Here is a 19,688-nt window from a genome sequence, read left to right as displayed (position 1 = left end):
TGTTTAAGAAGGGAGTGAGGCAAAAGACGGGAAATTACAGGCCGATTAGCCTGACCTCGGTCGTTGGTAAGATTTTAGAGTCCATTATTAAGGATGAGATTTCAGAATACTTGGAAGTGCGTGGTAAAATCGGGCAAAGTCAGCATGGTTTCATCAAGGGGAGGTCATGCCTGACAAATCTGTTAGAATTCTTTGAGGAGTTAATGAGTAGGTTAGACAAAGGAGAGCCAATGGATGTTATCTACTTGGACTTCCAGAAGGCTTTTGACAAGGTGCCGCACAGGAGGCTGCTCAGTAAGATAAGAGCCCATGGTATTAGGGGCAAGGTACTAGCATGGATAGAAGATTGGCTGTCTGGCAGGAGGCAGAGAATGGGGATAAGGGGGTCCTTCTCAGGATGGCGGCCGGTGACTAGTGGAGTTCCGCAGGGGTCAGTGTTGGGACCACAACTTTTCACTTTATACATTGATGATCTAGATGAAGGTACTGAGGGCATCCTGGCTAAGTTTGCAGATGATACAAATATAGGTGGAGGGACAGGTAGTATTGAGGAGGCGGGGAGGCTGCAGAAGGATTTGGACAGGTTAGGAGAATGGGCAAAGAAGTGGCAGATGGAATACAACGTGGGGAAGTGTGAGGTCATGCACTTTGGTAGGAAGAATAGAGGCATAGACTATTTTCTAAATGGGGAGAGAATTCAGAAATCTGGAGTGCAAAGGGACTTGGGAGTCCTAGTCCAGGATTCTCTTAAGGTTAACTTGCAGGTTGAGTCAGTAGTTAGGAAGGCAAATGCAATGTTGGCATTTATTTCGAGAGGACTAGAATAAAAAAGCAGGGATGTGCTGCTGAGGCTTTATAAGGCTCTGGTCAGACCACATTTAGAATATTGTGAGCAATTTTGGGCCCCGTATCTCAGGAAGGATGTGCTGGCCCTAGAGAGGGTCCAGAGGAGGTTCACGAGAACGATTCCAAGAATGAAAGGCTTAACATATGAGGAACGTTTGAGGACTCTGGGTCTATACTTGATGGAGTTTAGAAGGATGAGGGGGGATCTGATTGAAACTTACAGAATACTGAAAGGCCTGGATAGAGTGGACGTGGGGAAGATGTTTCCATTAGTAGGAGAGACTAGGACCCGGGGGCACAGCCTCAGAGTGAAGGGAAGACCTTTTAGAACAGAGATGAGGAGAAACTTCTTTAGCCAGAGAGTGGTGAATCTATGGAATTCATTGCCACAGAAGGCTGTGGAGGCCAGGTCATTGAGTGCATTTAAGACCGAGATAGATAGGTTCTTGATTGGTAAGGTGATCAAAGGTTACGGGGAGAAGGCGGGAGAATGGGGTTGAGAAACTTATCAGCCGTGATTGAATGGCGGAGCAGACTCGATGGGCCGAATGGCCTAATTTCTGCTCCTATGTCTTATGGTCTTATTTTGACCTTTGATCGCTACACTCCACACAGACCACTAATAATTCATAGTATAGCAAAGGTACATAAATAACAACAAAATAACAAAATGCACCTAGTCCTTCTCAGTTTCTTCTGTTTATTACCTTAATTATATTGCCCTCTCAAACTCTTCTGATCATTTTATTGCATTGAATGCAAGTGATCAGGGTAACATATTCCAGACCGTCACTCGGTGATTCTTGCACATTCCATCACCCTGCTTGTCTGTGGAAATATCTTACCTCAAGCCGGCTTACACAATGCATCTCATACTCAGTAGAGAACTGTTTTAATTCATTGCTGATTCCACGGACAGCCCAAGCCGCTGACGTACCCGGCTAGTGTGAACTCACTCCCACAGCGCCAAGTCCTACCTACTCGTCACCCCTATGGTCGCTGATCACATTGGCTCCCAGTCCAGCAACTCCTGTTTTAGGTTATGATCTTCTGAATGCTGGCTCCAGGGATAAATAGCTGGCTCCAGGGATAAATACCTTGCTCCAGCTCCTGTTTCTTGCATTCTTAAGCAGTGTCTTAAAAAGAGAGCATGAAATCCACCTCTTTGACCAAGCTTTTGGTCACCTGTCCTACTATCACCATTTGTGGCTCAGTGGCAGTTTTAGTTGAAAACACTCCTGTGAAGGGTATTGGCACATTTTCCCATCTTAAAGTTATTAAATGAATGCAAGTTATTGAAATCCTTTACATTCTTAATAATTTGGGTTTGGGTGGCACTAGCAATGTCTTAATTATTACCCATCGTATTGCCCCATACCCCGTGGACACCAGGAGTCAGGCAAAGAAATGTGAAGTCAAGTGTAGCCAGTGCAGGCGCGGTGTCGAGAATCTGTTGGATTTTTACAACAGATTTACTCAATGCTGTTTTGCAGCTTGTCCCTGGTAGGATTTGTTAGGATAACTGCAACTTGCTGATAGTTTGTTTATTTCGGGTCAATTTCCACACATCAAATGCTCTGAAACTAGTCCAAAAGCTCTGGACTTAAAAAATTGCCATGAAGGTTTGCTACTTAAATGCTTGAGTGTTTAATTACAGTTCATTCATTCTGAACCTTTAATCACTGCAATGAATTTTTAATAGTTTTAAAGTGTGTGTGGGAGCTATTATAACTTGGTTGTGGTTTATTGCTTGGGTATTGAATTATTCCAGTTATTGAGCTGTGAGCTTGCTTTGTTCAGAGAATGAATGTCCTAGAATGTCTACAGGATTGCAGAATATTTGTGTAACAAGGTCACTCCCACTGCTTTTGCTGGAGCCTCCCTTCACTGTGTACTTTGTTGATTTGGCTCATGCATTTTGGGAGGTTGGCCTTCCCTGTGCCATTAACTGAGCATGTGTTTAACAGTTCCACCACAGCCTTGTACTCATATGACCTGTGAGTCAGTCAGAAGTGGTGAAATGTTGTATTTTGGCACAGGTCTGTTCTTCACAATCTGTCAAACCCATTGAAACAGAGATATGTTTTTTTTTAAGTATATGCAATGATGGATAACCGCTGCTACTTCCAGCCTTATTTATTGTTTGGATCTGGGCAGCACTAGTAAAGCCCTATTTATTGTCCATCTAACTGCCCCATGTCCCGAGGGCTTTAGGAGTCGGGCAAAGAAACCTGAAGTCAAGTGTAGCCGGAGCAGGCGAGGTGTCAGATTCCTCATGGAACAGTTTGGCTTGTATAACAAATTGCCGGATTTACCAATTTAGCAACGTTCCCAGGTAGGATTTGAACTATCAACATCTGCATTGATAGTCTAGTACCAAAATCACAGGGGACAGCTTTACAATCAGTAACTCTGCAGATCACTAACACGTGCTTTTGGCTGGGCATGTGTAAGTCTGCTGGGAGGGTGGTTGTATTGACCACCAAAGAGATGAGTGGCCAAAGGAGTGAGGATGTTTTCAGTCCATTCATAAAGAAATCATCCAGATCTGTCGCGGTTTTGAAGCGGTTGTTTCTGTTCATGGAACCACTGCACAGGGTACCAGTGTACAGGGGTTGTGTTGCCCAGCCATCTTCTGCTGCTCCATCGATGACCTTTCCTTCAAAATAAGATCAGGAGAGGGGATTTTTACTGATGGTTGCAGAGTCTTCCGCCACTCCTCAGATACAGAAGCAGCCTGTGTTCAGATACAGCAAACTGGAGGAACAGCACCTCATCTTCCGACTAGGCACTTTACAGCCTTCCGGACTGAATATTGAGTTCAACAACTTTAGATGCACTGCAGCAACTCATCAAGGTTCCTTTGACAGCCTCTTCCAAACCCCAATCTCTACCAGCTAGAAGAAAAAGGGCAGCAGTCACATTAGAGCCTGCAAGTTCCCCCACAAGTCTCTCAACATGTTGACTTCAAACTATATTGCTGTTCCTTCATTGTCACTGGCTCAAAAACCTGGAACACTCTATCTAACAGCACTGTGGGTGTACCTCCACACGTCGTCTGCTTGCTTCAAAAGGCACCTCACCACCCCCAGCTTGGGGACAATTAGGAATGGGCAATAACTGCTGACTGAGCCAGTGACACTCACGTTGCATAAATAAATAAAATCAATGTTAAGCAGTTATGTTACTCGTCAAATATAAATCTCACAATGGCAGTTTGAGAGTATGAATTCAGATTGTAGGCAAAAGCAAACGTAAAGCTAGTATTGTGAAAAAGGTGACCATAAAGCTAGTAGGTTGACATGAAAACCAAACAGTTCATTAATGCCGTGTTTTGAGACGGAGAGCTGCTGTACTTGTCTAGTGTTGCCGATATGTGACTCACCAATGTAGTTGACTCTTAACCACTCCTGAAATAGTCTAACTCAGTCGTTTCAAAGTCAAGGCAACTGGGGACAGAATATTTATGGTGACATCGACAGTGACATCCACACGCACAATATTTTTTCTCTGAAGCACTGTCATTGTTTAGAGCTAACTGAGTTCAAAAAATGCAGAGAGGGATATAGCTGGCAATTACAGACCAGTCACTTTAATGGCGGTTGTAGGGAAGCTTTTAAAAACAATAATCTGTTGGAAAATTAGTAGCCATTTGGATAAGCTGTAAAGGAGAGCCAACTTGGAGTTGTTAAGGATGTTTGACTAACTTGATTGAGTTTTAAGATGGACTAACAGTAGGTGGATGAGGGCCCTGGACCCAATACAGTTGACCTTGTTTATATCAGCTTTCAAAAGGCATTTACATACGTATGAATCAAGGGCAGGAGTAGGCCATTCGGCCCCTCGATCCTGCTCTACCAATTAATAAAATTGGGGCTGATTTGATTGTGGCCTCAACAGTCCTGTCTGCCCCCATACCCTTTGACTGCCCTGACAATCAAGAATCTATCTAACTCAGCCTTAAAAATATTCAATGATTCTGCCACCACTGCTCGCTGGAGACTAATGACCCTCAGAGAAAAGAATTCTCCTCACCCCCATCTTAAATGGGAAATCCCCTATTTTTAAGCGATCCTATTTTTATTCTCCCTCAGCATCCACCCTGTCAAGACCCCTCAGGATCTTATATGTTTCAATAAGAAAAGCAGGACAAAGCCAACCTGGCCAATTACCGCCCCATCAGTCTACTCTCGATCATCAGTAAAGTGATGGAAGGGGTCATCAACGGTGCCATCAAGTAACACTTGCTTAGCAATAACCTGCTCACTGACGCTTAGTTTGGGTTCCTCAAGGGCCACTCGGCTCATGACCTCATTACAGCCTTGGTTCAAACATGAGTAAAAGAGCTGAACTCCCGAGGTGAGGTGAGAGTGACTGCCCTTGATATCAAGGCAGCATTTGACCGAGTGTGACATCAAGGAGCCCTAGCGCAACTGGAGTCAGTGGGAAACGGGAATGGGGGAACTCTGTTGGTTGGAGTCCTATGTGGCGAAAGGATGATGGTTGTTGGAGGTCAATTATCATGGTTCTGAGAGGGAGAGGAAGGTGTGAGGGCGGATGTGCTGGAGATGGGCCGGACACGGTTGAGGGCCCTGTCAACCACCGTGCGTGGAAAATTGCTTATTTCTTCCTCAAAGAACTCTAATAAATAAGTCAAACATGATTTCCCTTTCACAAAACTATGTTGACTCTGCCTGATCCCGCTATGATTTTCGAAGTTTTGTTGCGACCGGGATGGGAGGAGTGCACTGTCTGTCTCCAGTTCCACTACTCCACGGAGTCACAACACATATTTAAACGATTTTTCCAGATAGCTTTAAAGTCAAGCATGTGCTTTTACCAATGAATCTCAGAATGACCACTCAATGCCTTCTTCAGTAACAACAACATTATTAGTTTGTTATAAAACCAGACTTGTCAAGCAGAAGGTAACATAGTTTCTTTTAATTTATTTGTTCATGGGATGTGGGTGTCGCTGGCTAGGCCAGCATTTATTTCCCAACCACATTGCTGTGGGTCTGGAGTCACATGTAGGCCAGACCAGGTAAGGACGGCAGATTTCCTTCCCTAAAGGGCATTAGTGAACCGGATGGGTTTTTACAACGATCGACAATGGTTTCATGGTCATCATCAGGCTTTTAATTCACCATCTGCTATGGTGGGATTTGAACCCGGGTCCCCAGAACATTACCCTGGGTCTCTAGATTACTAGTCCAGTGATAATATCACTACGCCCCGGCTCTCCCAGGTGGAGTGGTTTGTAAATTCTGCCCAATCTTCTGACCCCCCTACTATTAATCTTCGCAGAATTGTACGCTTTTTCTTTCAATGTGATACTCTCTTTAACTTCCTTAGCCAGGGATGAACTAACACATGTTAGACTTGTCAGCAAAATTTGGAAACCTTGGGGAAGAAGCAGAAACAAAATTGGTTAAGGCATTGAAAATAAAAGATGCTGGAAATAACTAACAAGTCAGGCAGCGTCTGTGAAGGCCCGAATCTCTCTCTCGCGCCTTGCCGAGTATTTCCAGAATTTTAAATTCCATTTCCGGTTTCTAGCATCTGCAGTATTTTGCTTTTGTAATAGGAAATAGGGTTGTAGGGAATGGCTGTTTTTCAGACTTGAGGGAGGCATACATGGAGTTCCCCAGAGTTCAGTACAAGGATTAGTGCTTCTTTTTTATATACATTTGTGACTTGGACCTGGAGCTGCAGGGCACAGTTTTGAAACTTGCAGATGACGTGAAACCTGGAAGGGTAGTAAACAGTGAAGGACATTGTCATAGATTTCAAGAGGATACAGGGTGATGGAATGGGTAGACATGTGGCAAATGAATTCGACACACAAAAGCAAGAGGTGATACACTTCTGTAGGAAGAATGAGATAAAATACAAGCTAATTTGTACAATTTTAAAGAGGGCGCAAGAGCAGAGAGACCCGGGGGTGTTTGTGTACAAACCTCTGCAGGTAGCAGGACCAGTTAACAAAGTTAATAAAGCATATGAGATGCTGACCTTTATAAATAGAGGCATTGAGTACAAAAGTCAGCAAGTTATGCTAAAACTATTTAAAACACTAGTTCAGCTGCAGCTGGAATAGTGTGTCCAGTTCTAAGCACCACACTTTAGGAAGGATGTGAAGGCTTTGAAGAGATTACAGAAGAGATTTACTAGAAGAGTTCCAGAGATGAGGAATTACAGTGAGCTGGATAGACTGAAGAAGTGGATTGCTCCTCTTAAAGCAAGGAAAGCTTGACAGAAGTGCTAAAATCTTGAAGGGTTTCAATAGTGTCCCTTTTGGATCCAATTTTAGCCTTCAGAAGAGAATTCGATAAATACTGGGAGGGAAAGATTGCTGGGATATGGGGAAAGAGCAGGGAAGTGGAGCGAACTTTGAGAAAGCTGGCATAGGCTTGTTGGACGGAATGGCAGCCTCCTGAGCTGGGCTAGGATTCTAATGAGGGATGAGACCAGCATGGCTGCAATTGGTATCTATTCCTGCTAGCAACACTGTGCTTTTTCCAAATTTAGATTTAGGACATTCCCATTCTGACATTGCAACCTCGGAGCTAAATGCAGCAGAATCGTAAATGATGGCCAAAAAAAAACTGGCACAAAAGCTAAGCGGAACCTTTTCATGCAAAACAGATGCAACATGTTTCACTGCAACTTTGCATAGTTTTGGATTTAGAGCTTTCCATATGGTAAAATTCCTGACCGCAGCTAATCCACTATGGAAAAGAGCAGAAGAGGACAGGGTTATTGAATTTTGGTGCGCTTCAACAACACGTGCCCTTCACCAATCCCTGATCAATGAGGCGGAGAAACTTGCTGCCAGGCCTCTGACAGTGCAGCTCTTAAACTAGCTACTTGGGTTGCTGAGTGCATTCCTTAAACCAGGGAAGCAAAGTTTCTTCACCCTCCTCCCTTGGGGAAGGTGGGGAATTGAACAGCATTGCCTGAATGACCACAATGTACCTAGCCTTTTCAACCTCGCCACCCTAACAACATGGCGACATGGTTACAAGGTGATCAAGTTGAGAAGTAAGTATTCCAAGTTCACAATATTTCAAAAAGACAGGCAGAATGGAAGAGGAGGAGGGGTAGCCCTGGTAATCGAGGATGACTTGAGGAAATTAATGAGAGGTTCCGGACTCAAAATCAGGAAGCAGAATCAGTATGGGTGGAGATGAGGAATAGTAAGGATCAGAGCGCACTGGGAGGGAGTAGGTTATAGACCCCATAACAGTAGTTATGCCGTTAGAAAGAGCATTAAACAAGTAATTGTTGGAGTTTGTAACAAAGGCAATATGATAGCTGTGGGGGCCTTTAATCTTCATATAGACTGGATCAATGAAATTGACAAAGATGGTCTGGAAGATGAGTTTGTCGAATGCTTTCATGACATTCTCCTGGAGCAATATGTTGTGGAACCTAGGGAAAAAGCTATATCGGAAAATGCTGGAAAAACTCAGCAGGCCTAACAGCGTCTGTGGAGAAAAAAAAAGTCAGTATTTTGCTTTTATCTTGGGGATAAAGCTATTTTAGATCTAGTGTTATGCAATGAGGCAGGGTTAACTGGTAATGCCATAGTAAAAGTGGGAAATAGTGATCATAAAACAATTGAATTCCATATTAAGTTTAAAAATGACATAATCCAATCTCAAACAAGAATCTTAAACAGCCAATTACACGGGTATGAGGAGAGAGCTGGCTAGAGTTGATTGTTTACTGCCAAACCTTTTAGTTTATTTACCCAAACAGTGGGAAACATTTAAAGAAACAATTCAAAATATTCAACATGAACACATTCAATTGAAAAACAAAAACTCAGCAGGAAAGATCCATCCATGGCTTACTAAGAAAGTTGAGAAAAGTGTTAATTTTAAAGAAGAAGCTTATCATGTGGCATTGAATAGCCTTGTGGCAAGCTGAGGATTGGGAATGTTTTAAAAACCGGAAAAGAGTGAACAAAAAGTGGATAAAAAGAGAAGAAAAAAATATGGGAGTAAACTAGGCAGGAATATGAAAACAGATTGTAAGAGCTTTTACAATATAAAAAGGAAGAGAGTAACTAAAGTAAATGTTGATGCTTAAGAAGAGACCGGACAAATCATCATGGGGAATGAGGAAATGGCATTAAACAAATATTTTGTGTTTGTCTTCACAAGTTATTTGCCAGAAATAGAGGCTAACCTAGTGGCTAATAAGAGTGAGGAAATTAAGGTAGTTAATATCAGTGGGGAAAAAGTACTGGAGAAACTTGAGGGACTAAAATCCAACAAATCCCCAGGACCTGATGACCTACATCCTAGAGTTACACAACAACATAAGAACTAGGAGCAGGAGTAGGCAATTCAGCCCCTCGAGCCTGCCCCGCCATTCAATACGATCATAGCTGATCTCATTTCGGCCTCAACTCCAATTTCCCACCCTCTCCCCATAACCTTTCAACCCGCTACCAATTAAAAATCTGTCTATCTCCTCCTTAAATTTATTCAGCGTCCCGGCATCCACTGCACTCTGAGGTAGTGAATTCCACAGATTCACGACCCTTTGAATTCTGCAAGAAAGGAGTTGCAGATAAACCAAAACAAACTTCTGAAATGCATGGCTGACATTGATTATTTTTGTTAGGTAAAGGTATTAAGGGCTACAGAACCAAGAAGGGTGAATGGAATTAAGATACCAGCGTGATCTAATAAAATAGCAGGTCAGGCTCAGGGGGCTGATAGGCCCCTTCCTATTCCTATGTTGCTAAATGAGACTTATCGAGGATTGATTTCTGCACCGATCATTGAAGTCTGGTTTAATTGTGGAAGGGATGCACTTAGATTAGGAACTCTACAAATTAGTAGCTGTAGATTTTGGTGTTATTGACACCATAAATTAGCAACAGATATTGTGTAACCAATTTTCAATTTTTCTTACAGATCTTGAGCAATGCTCGCCTTTTCCTAGAGAACCTTATTAAGTAAGTATTGATTTGTTTTTTTTTAAGTGTCTTTTACTCTTGTAGTGGATGAATTATCAACAACTGTTAGATATGTGAGGAGGAGGAAATCAATAAAGTTTTAATTTGGATTTCATGCAAAATACCAGCTTCAGTTGCCCAATTATTGTGAGATACATCTTGGGGAATATGGAATCACTCTACTCAGGATGCACCATAATGACCCAATTTACTTCATAATTGAGCAAAACCTCACCAACTGTGTCAGGAGGAAGAGGCAAAGAATCTTTTCAGCAATGTCTCCTCCCTCAATAGACTACCATAGTTTTTTTTTAAAAAGGGGAAGCCCCATGACTCACTACCATCTAGAAGGACAAGGGCAACAGATGCATGGGAACACCACCGCCTGGCTAACTAAAAAAGATAATTAGAGTATCAAACTTAAAGGAAAAGCATATAATTTCACAAAGATGGGTGGCAGATCAGAAGATTGGACAGAATATTTTTAAAAAAGCAAAGGATGACTAAAAGATTAATAAGGAAGGAAAAATTAGAGTACAAGAGAAAGCTAGCTAGAAATATAAAGACAGATCGTAAGAGTTTCTATAAATATTTTTAAAAAGAAAAAAATTAACAAAGTCAGTGTGGGTCCTATGGAAAGTGAGCCTGTGGAATTAATAACGGAGAATAAGAAAGTGGCAGATGAATTGAACTGATATTTTGCGTTGATCTTCACTAAAGAGTATACAAGTAACATCCCAGAAATAGCTGTAAATCAGGAAATGGAAGGGAGGGAGGAACTCAGGAAAATTACAATCACCAGGTAAATGGTACTGAGAAAATTGTTGAAGCTGCAGGCTGACAAATCCCAGGGTCCTGATGGACTTAATCCTAGGGTCTTAAAAGAAGTGGCTAGTGAGATAGTTGATGCATTGATTTTAATTTTCTGAAACTCCCTAGATTTGGGCAAGGCTCCATCAGATTGGAAGATAGCGAATGTAACTCCTTTATTCAAAAGGGAAAGAAGATAGAAAGCAGGAAACTACAGGCCAGTTAGCATAACATCTGTCATGGGAAAATGTTGGAAGTTATTATTATAGACTTAATAGCAGGGCACTTGGAAAAATTCAGGGTAATCGGGCAGAGTCAACATGGTCTTGTGAAAGGGAAACCAATTTATTGGAGTTCTTTGAAGAAGTAGCATATGCTGTGGATAAAGGAGAACCAGTGGATGTACTGTATTTAGATTTCCAGAAGGCATTTGATAAGCTGCCACATCAAAGGTTATTTCAAAAAATAAAAGCTCATGGTGTAGGGGGTAACATTGGCATGGACAGAAGATTGGCTAAGTAATAGAAAACAGAGGGTAAGCATAAATGGGTCATTTTCTGGTTGGCAAGATGTTACGAGTGTTGTGCCACAGGGATCATTGCTGGGGCCTCAGCTTTTTTTTATTTAAATGACTTGGATGAAGGTACCCAAGGTATGGTTGATGTGGGAAAGTGAAATTGTCCATTTTGGCAGGAAAAGTGGAAAAGAAGCTTATTATTTACATGGTGAGAGATTGCAGTGCTCTGAGATGCAGAGGGATCTAGGTGTCCTAGTCCTTGAATCAAAGGAAGCTAGTATGCAGGTATAGCAAGTAATTAGGAAAGATAATAGAATGTTATCATTTATTGTAAGGAGAATTGATTACAAAAGTAGGGAGATTATGCTTCAATTGTACAGGGCATTGGTGAGACCACATCTGGAGTACCATGTACAGTATTGGTCTCTTTATTTAAGGAAGGATGTGAATGCATTGGAAGCAATTCAGAGAATGTTTATTAAATTAATACCTGGATTGGGTGGGTTGTCTTATGAGGAAAGGTTGGACAGGCTAGGCTTGTATCCGTTAGAATTTAGACAAAGAGTAAGAGGTGGCTTGATTGAAACATATAAGATCCTGAAGGGTCTTGACAGTGGATGTGGAGAGGATGTTTCCTCTTGTGGGAGAATCTAGAACTAGGGTCACTGTTTAAAAATAAGGGGTCATACATTGAGGACAGATGCGGAGAAATGTTTTTCTTCTGAGGGTTGAGAGTCTTTAGAACTCTCTTCCTCAAAAGGCGATGGAAGCAGAATCGTTGAATATTTTTAAGGCAGAGGTAGATAGATTCTTGATGAGCAAGTAGATTATTGGGGGTAGGCTGGAATATGGAGTCACGGTTACAATCAGATCAGCCACAATCTTATTGAATGGCAGAGCAGGCTCAAGGGACTGAGTAGCCTACTCCTGCTCCCAATTCTTATGTTCATATACATCATTCTTTCTAAGTAGTGGCATTTCCTGATATTAGTTCTAAAGTTACCTGTTAATAGTTTTAACTTTTGCCTCCTAGTTCTCCTTGCGCAGTGTAATTTGAAGTAATGTTCCAGATTTTTTTTAATGCTTAATCTTCTATAACTATGCAAGATTTGCTCTCGGAGAACTCCAAAATTGCTCTCTGTTTTCAAGGTGCGATCTAGCCTGTGCATGATTACATTCTGCTATGAACTCCGACTTTTGTGAACTATTCTGGCTATAAACTTAAATTCTGTTGGGTTTATTGATCTGTGCTAGTGTGGTGTTGAATCTGTTAAGACTCCTAGGTGCCTTTCAGTATCATCACTAGTTATTTCGGTTCCATTTATGGAGTATGTGTATTGTCCAGCTAGCTATTATTGTAGGATTACCGGAAAGGAGTCTTGGACCCAGGGAACTGCCTGGCAATGACGTTTTAATTGGCTCCTGACCAGGTGACCAGGGTTTGTGTGAGAGCAGTGCAGCAGAATAGCTCCTAACCTGAAAGGAAAAAGACCTAAAACCTCCCTCTCCTGGGTGTGTAAGATTCTGGTAATCCTACAATAATAGCTAGCTGGCCTTTTCATATCTCTGTAACCTGCTCTCTCTCTCTCGGAAAACCCCTGTCAAGAGGCAAAGGGGAAAATCACTTAGAGACATTGAGAGGCTAGTGCTCAACTAGTGAACTAAATATTAAAAGTGCTTGTGTCATCAACAAGAACTGAGAGGAATTTGAAAGACATCGATCAAAATCAACCCATCGAGTCCTGTACTCTGCAATTGGTGCTATTGAACTGTTTTATCCCATCCTTAACATCCATGTTTTCGTGTGTCTTATGTGTCTTGTATGTGTGTGTATAGAGATTTTGAAGGGGTAGAATTTAGGTTATAGAGTTAGAAATTAGCAGTTCATATTTCTTTCTTTTGCCACTGGTTAAAACCAATTTGTTCAATAAACAGTTATTTACTTATTTAGTTTACAAACCTGGTGCTCGTATTCTGTTAGCCTAAATTAAACAATTAGATGGGTTGATCAAACCTTTTCGCATTTGTCGCGGCTCGGGGAGCAGTTGGGCTTGATATTGCAGCGCACAATCCCCAGGGAGTTGTGACAACATGCAGCAGTTTACACTTGTCTGCATGAAATTTCATCTATTCGTGCTCTGTTAACCGTCACATTTTGCGCCCCTCTCCCTCTTCTCCTTTATGAATTCCCTTAAAGCCCAACCCTTCGACCAAGCTTTTAGCTCTGAAGAAGAGTCATAAGAGCTTGAAACGTTACCTCTGTTTCTCTCTCCGCAGATGCTGTCAGACCTGCTGAGTTTTTCCAGCATTTTGTTTTTATTTCAGATTTCTAGCATCCACAGTATTTTGCTTTTACCTTTGACCAAGCTTTTGGTCATTTCTCCTCATGTCTCTGCCCCGTGTCCCAGCATCGATTTGTGTGTCCCGCTACACTATCTGAAGTGGATTGGGATGTTTTTCTGTGTTAAAGGTGCTATATAAATGCACATTTCTGATGTCCAGCACATTCTGCTACCTCCAATTCCAATGCCCTCCTACCACCAGCAGGTTTGACTGCTTTACGTTGATCTTGTGAATTCAGGTCAGTTATGTAAATTAAAATCAATGGTACTTCGCTTCCTGATGAATGATGTGAGCAGCTTGCACACAATCATTTTGCTGAGAACACTCCCTTTGCCTCCACACTTGAGAAGCTTGCGTTTAAGCATTTTCCCAACAAGCTGCAATGTAAAAGTGTGATAGAAGGTCTGTCAAGACAAAGATCAATGCAGTAAACACTTGCTGAATATTGGTCAGCGCCTCATCGGCTTTTCCTAATTTACATGGCTAGTGATGCTTACAGTCAAGTTAACTGTGCTTGTTGAGTGCTGTGTGAACAACAATGACCCTTGTGTTGGGAGGCGGGAGGGAGTCATAGAGGTCTACAGCACAGAAAAAGGCCCCTCGGCCCATCGAGTCTGCGCCGGTCAAACAAGTACCTAACTATTCTAATCCCATTTTCCAGCACTAGGCCCATAGCCTTGTATGCCATGGCATCGCAAGTGCACATCCAAATACTTCTTGAATATTGTGAGGGTTTCTGCCTCTACCACCCTTTCAGGCAGTGAGTTCCAGATTCCCACCACCCTCTGGGTGAAAAAATTCTTCCTCACGTCCCCTCTAAACCTCCTGCCCCTTACCTTAAATCTATGCCCCCTGGTTATTGATCCCTCCACCAAGGGGAAAAGTTTCTTCCTGTCTGTCCTATCTGTGCCCCTCATAATTTTATACACCTCAATCATGTCCCCCCTCAATCTCCTCTGCTCCAGGGAAAATAACCCCAGTCTATCCAATCTCTCCTTATAACTAAAACTCTCCAGCCCAGGCAACATCCTGGTAAATCTCCTCTGCACTCTCTCGAGTGCAATCACATCCTTCCTATAATGTGGATTCCAGAACTGCACGCAATACTCTAGCCGTGGCCCAACCAGCGTTTTATACAGTTCCAGCATAACCTCCTTGCTCTTATATTCTATGCCTCGGCTAATAAAGGTAAATATCCCAGATTTCTTCTTAACCACCTCATCTACCTGTCCCGCTACCTTAAGGGACTGGTGGACATGCACACTAAGGTCCCTCTGATCCTCGGTACTTCCCAGGGTCCTACCATTCATCGTGTATTCCCATGCCTTGTTTGTCCTGCCCCAGTGCATCACCTCACACTTATCCGGATTAAATTCCATTTGCCACTGATCAGCCCATCTGACCAGCCCGACTATATCCTCCTGTAATCTAAGGCTATCCTCCTCACTATTTACCACCCCACCAATTTTTGTGTCATCCGCAAACTTACTGATCAATCCTCCTACATTCAAGTCTAAATCATTTATATATACCACAAACAGCAAGGGACCCAACACCAATCCCTGTGGAACCCCACTAGATACAGGTATCCAGTCACAAAAACACCCCTCGACCATCACCCTCTGCTTCCTGCCACTCAGCCAATTTTGGATCCAATTTGCCAAATTGTCTTGGATCCCTTGGGCTCTTACCTTCGTTATCAGTCTCCCATGAGGGACCTTATCTAAAGCCTTGCTGAAGACCAAGTAGACTACGTCAAATGCATTGCCCTCGTCTACACACCTGGTCACCTCTTCAAAAAATTCAATCAAATTGGTCAGACATGACCTCCCCTTAACAAAACCATGCTGACTGTCCTTGATTAATCCCTGCCTCTCCAAGTGTGGATTAATTCTGTCCCCCAGAATTGCTTCTAATAGTTTCCCCGCTACTGAGGTTAGACTGACTGGCCTGTAGTTCCCTGGTTTATCCCTTCCTCCCCTCTTGAATAACTGTACCACATTGTCTGTCCTCCAGTCCTCTGGCACCTCTCCTGTGGCCAGAGAGGTATTGAAAATTATTGCCAGCGCCCCTGCTATTTCCTCCCTTGCCTCACTCAAGTGAGGGAAGCAAGGTTTTGATGTGTGTGTGTATATATATATATATATATATATATATATTTTTTAAATTTGTTTTAAATTGCATTGTTGGCAAGGTCAGCACTTACTGGCCATCCCTGTAGTTGACCTAAGAAAGTGATGGTAGACCATAGTTCTACTACAACTGATTAGTTTGCTGGGCCACTTCAGAGAGGTGGGTAAGAGTCATCCACGTGATACTGGAGTCACATAGCAGCCAAACTCGGGAAGGATGGACGCTTTCCTCCTTAAAAGACATCAGTAAACTAATTGAGCTTTTGCACCAACCTGAAAGCTTCATGGTCATGTTTGCTGGTGCAGATATGATTTATTTCCAGACGTTTTAAATTCAGATTCTCAAAATACCATGGTGGAATCCAAGTTCACTTTCTCTAGGTTACTGGTCCAGTGATATAGCCCACACACTCCTGTAATTAAAACGGAGAGTTTCTCTGAAGATGGTCTTACTGTGTATAGTGAAATAACCTGGGCAAAGGATTCTGGGTGGTGCCTGGTCAGAACTGAGCAACATTGTTGGTGTTTCTCTGCTGGATTTATATTTATTTTGTTTATTGGGAATGGAGTTCCTGAGTGTTCCAGTCTTTAACTCTTGAGTTGATAGAGCAGTTATCTGAAAGTTTAGTTTTAATTTAATGTAAAAAAAAATTAATTTTAAATTGATAAGGGTCAAAAGATTTTTTAAAATTGGTAATTGATCCCTTTTCAATTGCAGATATGGTATATTGGTGGATCCAATTCAAGTTGTCTCACTGTTCCTGAAGGATCCCTACAGTTGGCCTGCCTTGTGTCTTATAATTGGTGAGTATCCCACACTGGGTAATGATTTGTTCCCCTGACCCTTTTCCACTCTCTCGTGGTTTCCAGAACTCCAGTCATAGATTAAGGTAAAGGTATTTGCCATTGGCTTGCTCAGAGGAATGCTATGCTAACAACCCTTTGCTGGTTTAGTTCTCACTATGGCACATCTAAGTGAGAATTTTTAGAAGCAAGAACGCTCAGTTGTCCCTGACCTCTCTCTCAAGTATCCACGTGATGTCCTTCCCTGGTAACTTACTCTGAACTCTATTAAGCTTGTGGGCGAAAATGTTCATCAAACTTTCCTTCTTCAGATCTCCTAACTTTGAACTTGTCCAGTGATATTTAATATTCCCCCTCGCCTGCAATTCACTAATTTTGAACTTGCCCCCTGATATTTTCTACTGATCTTTAATTTCTAACATCAGAAACCCTTCTTGAAAGCTCAAGTTACTAGTGATTAGAATTCTCCTTTCACATTCACATCTTCATTCCTATTATATAACAAGGTAATCTTCCCTCGTCCCACGTGCAGTGAACTCTTGTTTATTTTGAGATTCCCCCTCATGCCTTGCCTTGGGATCAGTGGCTCTTCTATTGCTGTCACCGTGGTTGACAAGTATTGTGTTCAGCGACTGGGCAGGAAGTGAAACTGTAAAGGAAAATGTGTGACAGCAAGAGACGGCATTACTGTCACAGTGCGATATTTTACCCAAATATCAGTAGTGTACATATATATATATATCGTTCTCTCTCCACTTGCTATTTGTGATTTAACAGACCTCTTTATGTTCCCCAGTCTCGAATGCTTTTGTAATTGTGACACTGCAGATTGAAAGGAAAATGGCTCTGGTGAGTTTGTAGTTTTCTTTTTCTTGAGGGATAGGGAGCACCTGTGTTTTACTTTTTTGTTAGTATCTGGTGCTAGTGAGACTATTGGAGAAGCTCACTTGTAGAGGTGGACAAATGGGTTGCCGGTTCTCTGTGAAATGTCATCACCTCACCCTCGTCTCTTACCCTCCACCAGCGTAAGTCACTGCCCTTGGGAGGGCAGGAGCTTCACCTGTGTCGAGGCAAGTCACGCCTCTGTGATCGGATAGCTAAGAAATAACAAGCCTTTCTTTATCCCGGCTTTCCTAAAGCTGTGCAAGTGAAGTTCCAGAGACAGTGGGAGCCCTTCAGCACTTTCCCCAAATGGCCATTGTTCATTATGTGCATCCCGTGACACTGAGTGTTGACATGGAATTTGTCTATGTGGGGGCCATCCCAGCTGAGCTTGATTTGTTCTTGGATCCGGACGGACACCCACCCTTCAAGGAAGGGTTTCTAGATAGGAATCAGGAGGAGGGATCCTGCCCATCGTCTTTCCCTTCCTACAACCAAATCCTCCCTCTAATCCAGTGTCCAGGATGTTTGAGGCATTCCTCAAGTACCCATCCCTCTGCCCTCTGTCCAGGCAATGGTATGCCAAGTGACTACGAGACTGGATGAGCAACCCTGAGGCCTTGAGGTCAAATGCCATTGCAGCAAGCCGGAACTAAACTCAGTAAATCCAGAAATTAGTGAGCTGGAACTCGGAAACAAGGTGATGATAGAAAGCTGCTGGTTTCCTGAATCTCCTTCAGGGATGGGAAATCTGCCACCCCTATTGGTCCTCACATGGACACTAGTCTCTATGGTATGTAGCTGATTCTGTGCCCTCTGAATTATCCTAGCTGCCAACGACTTGTTAGAAGAAGGCCCACCACTACTTTCTTCAGGCATCTAGGGAGGGGCAATAAATAGTGTTTAAAGGAGAGGCAGTGGCATAGTAGTATTGTCACTGGACTGGTATTCCAGAGTCAGACCCGTGTTCAAATCAGATGGTGAAATTTAAATTCAATAAAAATCTGGAATTAAAAGTCTGACGCTAACCATGAAACCATTGTTGGTTGTCATTAAAAACCCACCTGGTTTGCTAATGTCCTTCTGGTCTGGCCCACATGTGACTCCAGACCCACAGCAATGTGGTTGACTCTTAAATGACCTTTGAACAAGAGCAATTAGAGATGGGCAATAAATGCTGGCCTAACCAGCAACGCCCACACCTCAGGAACAAACATAAAAAAGTAGTTCAGAGTTCAACAGCACCATCCAGGAGTTAGTTACACCTGAAACCTTTCAATCTGCGGCTCAGTGTGACAGCTCAGTCATTTGTTATGTTACGGTGCACATTCTTTATGATTGCTACATTTAGTTTGGCTTCATGTGTAAGTCATTGAGGTTGATATGACTTGTAAATTATGCATCCTTTACCCTTTGTTATCTTAAGCACTCAGCTTGTCACTGCCCTTCATGTTTGAGCACCTGCCTTTCTAGCAGGGTGGGTTTCAAATAACGTTCCTTCTGTGTGCCGGCATAGGTCAATAAAACAAGCAGCTGTGTTGGCAATTCGGAGATCCTGTGGAACGTAGAGCATCACATTTTAGGAATTTAATTACCCTTGGATAGAGTTGCCACATTTTGCCAATCTAAAACAGGAATGGGTTGGGATCAGAGCTTGAATTCTTAACTTTCCCAGAGCACAATAATTGGGAACACTGACAATGGACTTGTGATTGAAATCCAGGCGACGTGATTAAAAAATTGGACTGTCCTGTAAAGAACTTGGCAAGTAGCAACTCTTCCCACAGCCATCTTTCCTCAGCAAAGAATACACTGTGAATGTTTCAGTTCCTAAGTACTGTCGTGTCTATGCATTCAGGTGATTTTTTGATTTAAAATTTGCAAGGATTGAGTTGCAGTGCATTGACAGATACAGAGAGGGTATTTTATTCTGATCTTCACATACCCATACCTAACCTGAGAGCGTTTGCTCGACTGGTGTCGTGGAACCTGGAATTGTTTGGTTTCGGTATATACCTGACCTTGCACCCAACTACAGCTGTGTAAAATTTCCACTTTACACCATGTGCATTTTTGCTCAGGGCTTGTAAACTAGAACAAACTGGTTTGTGATTGTGCACAACTCCTTTCACTTCGGAACTGGGGTTCGAATTCTAAACTCTCTAAATTAAAGTGAAACAATAGTACTAAATCCATTATGCCACCAAGACTTTTTAATGAGTAACCATCCCCCTGTATTGTTCTAGCACCTCCGAGTTTGCTGTGCTATGGAACTAGCTGCAGCTAAGAAGGTGCCAGCCTGTTCTTGGGCTTTGTGCTCTCCACTCATGATGCAAGAAAGGTGCAAAAGGAGCCTGGCAGCCTGACTTTATGCCTTTTA

The 19,688-nt window shown here is 42.5% G+C and overlaps 1 protein-coding gene across 1 annotated transcript in view; it reads left to right on the top strand.

Moving 5' to 3' along the window:
• Positions 1-19,688, top strand: part of LOC144675088 (diacylglycerol O-acyltransferase 1-like) — a 108,517-nt gene that overhangs the window by 46,474 nt on the left and 42,355 nt on the right. The window contains exons 3-5 of the mRNA XM_078536117.1: positions 9,780-9,820; positions 16,341-16,426; positions 17,223-17,275. Coding sequence (XP_078392243.1) covers positions 9,780-9,820; positions 16,341-16,426; positions 17,223-17,275 — 180 coding nt within the window. The remainder of the gene's footprint in view (positions 1-9,779; positions 9,821-16,340; positions 16,427-17,222; positions 17,276-19,688) is intronic.

This window comes from Cetorhinus maximus, chromosome 3 (genome assembly GCF_964194155.1).
Source record: "Cetorhinus maximus chromosome 3, sCetMax3.hap1.1, whole genome shotgun sequence".
NCBI classification, from domain to species: Eukaryota; Metazoa; Chordata; class Chondrichthyes; order Lamniformes; family Cetorhinidae; genus Cetorhinus; species Cetorhinus maximus.
Note: the sequence above shows the minus strand (reverse complement) of the source record. Positions and strands in the feature narration are given on the sequence as shown.